At 36.2% G+C, this 7,530-nt stretch overlaps 1 protein-coding gene across 1 annotated transcript in view; it reads right to left on the bottom strand.

The window, feature by feature from the left end:
* The window catches only part of caln2 (calneuron 2), a gene marked incomplete at both ends in the record, with an annotated part of 45,475 nt that extends 40,085 nt beyond the window's left edge, over positions 1-5,390 (bottom strand). Inside the window, one exon of the mRNA XM_079834432.1 lies at positions 5,251-5,390. Coding sequence (XP_079690558.1) covers positions 5,251-5,390 — 140 coding nt within the window. The remainder of the gene's footprint in view (positions 1-5,250) is intronic.
* Between the last annotated feature and the right edge of the window lie 2,140 nt (positions 5,391-7,530).

Genomic DNA, 7,530 nt, shown 5'->3' on the forward strand with positions numbered 1-7,530 from the left:
GATGCAAAGCTGAATTTTCAGCATCATTATACTAGTCTTCAGTGTCACATGATCCTTCAGAAATCATTCTAATATGCTGATTTGATACTCAGTTCTTATGTTGGAAACGGTTGTGCTGCTTAATATTTTTTTGGAACCTGTGATACTTTTTTTCAGGATTCATTGATGAATAAAAAGATAAAAAGAATGGCATTTATTCAAAATAGAAATCTTTTCTAACAATACAAATCTTTACTATTTCTTTTCTTTTTTTAAATCAATTTAGCATATCCTTGTTGAATAAAAGTATTAATTTATTTCAAAAAAGAAAGAAAAAAAATGACTGACCCCAAATATTAAACTGTGGTATATATTGTTACAAAGTATTTATATTTTAAATAAATGCTGTTCTTTTAAAATGTGATTCATCAAAGAGGATCACAGGTTATAAAAAATATTAAGCATGCAGCACAACTGTTTCCAACATTGATAATAAATCAGCATATCAGAATGATTTCTGAAGGATCATGTGACACTGAAGACTCAGCTTTGCATCACAAGAATACATTACATTTTAAAGTATATTCAAATAGAAAACCATTATTTTAAATTGTAATAATATTTCACAATCTAAATTTTTTTCCTGTATTTTTGTTCAAATAAATGCAGTCTTGATGAGCATAAGAGGCTTCTTTTAAAAACATTAAAAATAGTTATGTTTCCAAACTTTTGACCGGTACTGTATTTATATCTTTATAATTTCATTATTGTCAGGATTATGTTCTGTTTATTGAGTTTGGTTCTGTCATTCTAAGTTGACCTAATTTCCATGTTTGTGCCGGTTTCATTCAGTGCACCTGTTGTTGATTAATTAACTCATTAGTTCCATCGTTTAGTCTGTATACACCTTTGCTGTGTCTGAAACCTGGAAAATGCTGCCTTCAGAGGACACATTTCAAGGCAGGAAGGCACCAAGGCACGTCCGAATCTAATGTTAGCTTCACATCCTGTCTCCTGAGATACCTTCATCTGATCGATTTTTAAAGGCAGCATATTTGTATCCGTCGCTGCCTTTGATATCCCAAAATCCTGTGCCAGTTGAGCTGGAAAAAAGAGATGGCGTCCGAAAGTTGCGTTTGCTGGTCAGTTGTAAATGTACGTTTTTTACCAACCTTTTCTACTTCTGATGTCATTTCTAGCGAGAAATTACTAATGTAGAGATTAAATATTTGCTTAGTTCTCACGTGAGGTGCCTTCATGCACAAACGCTGTCTGATAAGGCACCGAGTCACTGCCTAGGTTTTCGGACACAGCCCTTGTTCTGTTCCATTATTTGTCCTGTCTCGTCGATGTAAAGTGGTTGTGTTTGCCATATTCTCCTGTGGATTTCATAAAGACATTGTGTTTAGATATTCTCCTTCGTCAAGCATTTTATTTTACCATCAGAACTTTGCCAGAACTTTACCATTAAAAAATATGGTAGCAACATTTTGACATTTTACAGATTGTACATAAATTTACAGTTAAATTGAATTAACTGAAATATAAGTATGCAATTTGACTTAAAAATATGCCAACAATATTTTTGAGCCCTGATTTACATCAATATTGTTTTCACTTCAATTATTGTGTTGATCATTTTTAATTAATATATATTTGTATTAAATTTAAGCATTTTTTTCTAGTGGTCTCTTTGGCCCACACTGTAAATGTATGTCTGAGGACTCATTTGTTCAAGCCATTGATTTTTTTTTCCCCACTGTGAGCACAACAGGGCTTTTATTTAGTAAAACAATGACAGTACCAAGGTAGATAAGTTGCCCATATAATTTATTGGCACAATTGTTTATGGACTGAAACTGTGGATTTTTTTTTCTATAGCAGCCTGCCAAAAGATGATCAATTTTCCACAGGATTTCGTTTTTTGTTTTCTTAGTGTTTTGAATCACTGTCAGCACATCAAGCAAAGGCTTGAACATGTCTCGGGTGTCCCTTTTGTAAATCTACTGACACATCTAAAACACCAGCACACACAAAGCTTACGCTTTTCTAAAGTTATAATAGGGAATCCTCTGAGACACACAGAGTCTCTGTCAAGAGAGATTCATGTAAATTGAGAGTGAATTACGAGAAGGTGACAGAGGAGTCGAAGCAGCTAATTTGTGGTGATGCTCACCAAGGACGAACCCTAGCTGTACAATTGGGTTCTGTGCTACTGTAATTACCATAGATATTAACAGGGCTTTAGCTAAAGGCAGCTTTGGGCACAGTTTGATTGATACTAGGCTCAGCTAAGGGCAGCTACACATGAATATTTTAAAAAGCCACTGATGAGTCGTTTGGTTGACTTTTAAAACTGGACCTATAGAGGATATCAACATACACTAGGCTACTATTCAAAAGTTTGGAAACAGTAATTAATACTTTCATTCAGCAAGGATGCATAAAATTAATCAAAATTGACAGTAACTGCATTTACATTCTTACCAAAAAGAGTATATTATTTAATAATGCTGTTCTTTTGCTGGTTCTTTCTATTCATCCTGAAAAAAAGCTTTAAGGTTTCCACTAAAATATTGAAAATACAAAAATATTGTACAGCACAACCTTGTTAAACACCATTATTCAACATTGATTATAATAAGCAATGTCACTTGAGCAGCAAATCAACATATTAAAATGATTTAAAGACTGAAGTAATGATGCTGAAGATTCAGCTTCTTATATTTAAAATATATGTGACCCTGGACCACAAAACCAGTCATAAGGGTCATTTTTTTATGAAATTGAGATTTATAAATCATCTGAAAGCTTAATAAATAAGCTTTCCATTTATGTATGGTTTGTTAGGATAGGACCGACGATATTTGGCAGAGATACAACTATTTACAAATCTAAAACAATCTAGATTTTTGCAAAACAATCTAAATATTGAGAAAATCACCTTTAAAGTTGTCCAAATGAAGTCCTTAGCAATGCATATTACTAATAATAATACATTTTTTTATATATTTACGATAGAAAATTTACAAAATATCTTCATGGAACATGATCTTTACTTAATATCCTAATGATTTTTGGCATAAAAGAAAAATCTAAAATTTTGACCCATACAATGTATTGTTGGCTATTGCAACAAATATACCCGTGCGACTTATGACTGGTTTTGTGGTCCATGGTCACATATTTATATAGAAAACAGTTGTTTCACAAAATATTTTTACATGTATTTTTATTTTACAAATTTACTGTATTTTTTATCAAATTAATGTCCTGGTGAGCATATGAGACTTCTTTCAAAAACAAATTAAGCTCAATATAAATGCACAATAGAAGTAAATGGTATATTTTAACAATGCATTTTTGAAAAAATAAAGCATAAAGTAATTTGGAAAATGTTGTCAGTTCAAAGGATGATCATTCCCTCAATTTCTTGGCATTTACTTGCTAAAACATGCAAATTACAAAATAACCAATGCCGGATTGTACTGTATGTTGTTGCTTTGGTAACGGATTCTGAGGTATATTATTCTGAGGTTGCAAGAGTAACCTTGACAAACATTCTATTCTAAAGTTCTTTAAATCCTAATCTAACCCATTTCTAACTCACAGGCATTGTGTGAATGCTGATGCAAATTGATATTGAGTGAAACTGCCGTCACATTAAGCCTTTAGTGTGGCAAGGACTGTTGATCTAATAGTTTAAAAAAGAAATGAGATGGAGAAAGAGTGAGATACTGAAAGGAAGTGGCAGCCATTGTTGGCATGATAAATAACACATGATGCAATATTAATGGATTCCTCCCAGACACCTTTTAGCTGGTCTAACTCATAGGATCTCATGGGGCCGACACATCGGCCAGTACCGGAAAAGGTGTGAGGTTTTCACATGCACAGGTGCTATCTTGGCTTTTTGGTTTTTCTCATCTGCTCCTGGCTCTTTTCCAGGACCTCTTAAAGAGGGTTCATTGGCATTTCGGGGACAGACACGGCACCTACCTAGGACACATGTTAGCCAGTTCATTAAACAACCGCAAACAGAAACACATGGGACGGTCACAGTGATGATAATGAGCCACAACAGGAATGCACCTTCACAAGGTCAACTGTTGTACTCGTCCTCAAAGCAATAAAAGAGATTCAGTGTAGCGAATAGTTCAGGGAGTCAAAGACACTGAGAGTCAAAGACACTGAGAGTCAAAGACACCGAATGGCATCTAAGACTCAATTATACGACCTTCACAAGGTCAATGAGAATGCAGATGGAAGCTGATTTCGACTGAAATGTGAAAACACAGCCTAATGTTTAGTCTGCAAATAATGCCAGGTAACCAAATGAATGGTCTTTAAACAGATGGAGAAAGAGATAGAGGGGGAGGGAAAGATCTGACATTGTGAAGTTGCATCAGAGAAATGTCAGAGCTTCTCCAGGGACCCTTTGCATGCACTTAAGTCAACACTCGGTGTCCATAACAGCCACATCAAAAAATACAGTTTAACCCTCCTGTCATGGTTCAAAAACCTTTTCTCAACATAAAACATATACATGTGAAGTAAAGGATAGAAATACCAACTTCAAGAGATAATGAAAATAACCAAAGCAAAATAATGCACCAAGAAGCATGTAAGATATCCTTAGAATGGCAACTGCATTATAAGATCCGGATTATGGCATGTCGTGCACTGTTAAAAAGAAATGTGCAGTTTGTGACCTATATCTGTTATCTCTTTCTGTCCGCTCAGCCCATTAAAAATAGCATCTGTTGAAACCAAATGTAGTCGGGTTGATTCAGTCATATAAAATAATGTTTGCCTTGAATAAAATAGGCTACACCAATGAACATGAAGAATTTTAGGTACTTAACAGAAACACTTCATAGAAAAATACACTTTGATTCATTGTCAAGGTCGGAGAAAGAAAAAAAATGCAATATTATTGCAATATCAACTCAATCAGCATCTTTCACCAGATCAAAAAGCTACATGTTCAGTTTCGTATTGCTTGTTTGGTGTGTGTGTGTGAAAACAAGCTCTCCCTGACACCCAATTATGATTCAAATACACCAGGGATGAACCGAGCTTTCACACAGTGCCAGTTCACCATCTGCACAGAAAACTTCACTCTCCTCATTACCAGCCAAAAAGCCTCTGATCAAGAACAAAAAAGAAACGCTTGTATAGAACACCGTACCCGGTTTCAATGCATTAAAGGGATTTTTACAAGACTTTCAGTCTGTTAACCTGTATACAATCAAAACGCCTCGCGGTTACCTCCACGGATCAAGCGAATCCTCTGAGTGACTCTCTACGCACAGCTCCGCTTCTTCGGCTCCATTAGTTGGAGACGGACCGGGCACATGCACATCCACCGTGCGCAAAGGCAATTGTAAACCATACTTTTCCGGACCCATCATCGTTTATTATAGTATCTGTAGTTTAGATAAGAAATGTCTATATCAAGGAACGCTGACATCCCCGCGAAGCTCCCATAAAATTACTGCCGCTTGCGTTCCCACGGACAGCCGGGCGTAAAGCTCAGAGTGCGGGCTTGTAGCCTCCTATTCCCTCGCCCCTGGAGACTGACAAGCCATAACTCACATGGGCCATACATCACTACAATCCTTCAAATATCACCTTGCTCTTACCGTGAATGAACGCCTCGGGCCACCAAAACCATTTAACAGATTAGCATGGGTGGCATTTGTAAACATTTGATGTAGTGACACAAAGCTATGAAACAATTGCATCCAGCAAATTGGCCAATCAGAATCAAGTATTCCATAAAGCCGTTTAATAAAGTTTTATAGGCTAACGAAGGCCAAAAAACTACTAACCAAACTTTGTAAATGCAAAATTCCTATGAAAATTTCATTCGATAAAGAACGGACCATTAATATCCATCAACGATCTATTCCTTTCACAACAGGTGCCAACCTGATTACCTGACGTCTAACTGGGCATTTTAAAGACATTGATACCATATATGAAATCCACTCACCTCCTCAAAGACTGTGTTTTGTAATTCGCAAAGTGTCAGGGCGCGTATAATGCCTGCAGTGTTGTGAAATTTTCTCGGTTGGAGTTATAGTTATCGGTGGTCTCATATGTAGGCTATAGTATGCTGAACACACTAATTCTGAAGAAAAACAATGATTTTTTCAGTTGCTCCAGTTATCTCTTCTCGGTCCAGTTGGCACGTGACAGCCCCATTGCCACCGCAGCAGAGTTTCTTGAAGATCCATCAGGTGAAATGCTCGTTCCAAAAGCCACTGTCGTATTTTTTTTAAGTTCAACAATTCAACTGATGTGTTCAGAAATGCCCCAGTCTCGCGCTCGCCTCGTGCGTAACAGGCGTTCTCCGCCGCGCGCCCAAGGGTGTGTTGCATTTAAAGTCCTTTCCGAATGCACCCGGACAGATTTATAACCGTCTTAAAGATGGAGTCCCCCTTTACTTGCGTGTCTCTTGCCAAAACACGCTGGAAAAAAACAAATCTTTTCGGTCGCAATAAATCTATAGGGATGATAAAATCTGAGATGGGAACGCTGCCCTGCAGCCATCGAACGGCTGGTGTGGTACAGCCGATCTGCTCCAGAATGCTTTCCCTCCTTTAGAGATCTGGCAGGTGTGTCAGAGAGAGTGGTGTAGGGTGGAGTTAAAAATAGATCAGTAATGTATCACTATTAGCAGACAGAGACATAATGCACACATTTCTGCTGTTCATTTCTTGAGGTTTATAACCTGAACAGGTAAAAGAAAACAAGAGTGTTGTTTTTTCCAGCATTGTGTATTTTACAAATTCAATATTCCCATATATTTATCTGCTATAAATTGCATACAATTTGACCACAATGAAAACCAGATACGATTTTTTTTTCTTTCTTTTACTTCTTACCACAAAATATAATAGAGTTACAACTCACCTCATGTTACATCACTCCCAAATTCATGCTCAACATGTTCTTCTTTATGCTGCACCCATGCAGTGGGTAGGCAAGTAACTGATTACAATCTGTATTACGCAATCAGATTCCAAAAATTACTTGTTAGAAGATATTACATTTTTAAATACTCATAATCAGACTACAGTTACTTTATTATTGATTACATGTTATTCTCAGAATGGCAGTAAATGATTCATGATTAATTGATTAATTGACTATTCCTTTTTATCTTTTAAATGTTCCTTTCTAAAAATAAATCCAACTGCTTATACATTCAGAAGGTCTTCCAGGTTTCCACTAGTCATGTGACTATCACTGAAAACTGAGACCCACAGCATTTGACCATTGGATTTGCAGAGAAGTGATTTCTCAACATTGCAACGCTACATAATCAGCTCCTGATCAACACATTACTTGTTATTTGAATTATAACTCAGTGAGTCATTTAACCATGTATTGCTATCTTTTGAAGTCTTTTGTCTTTAATCTTCAATTTTTATGATTTAATTACTGAAAATGTTTTCATTAAACTCACAAACCCCCTGCAGTTCCTTCACAAACCTCAGTAGTATTGCACTTTTGATAACAAAGAATGGAATATTTATTCTT

Source organism: Gobio gobio, assembly GCF_949357685.1.
Source record: "Gobio gobio genome assembly, chromosome: 14".
Taxonomy (NCBI): Eukaryota; Metazoa; Chordata; class Actinopteri; order Cypriniformes; family Gobionidae; genus Gobio; species Gobio gobio.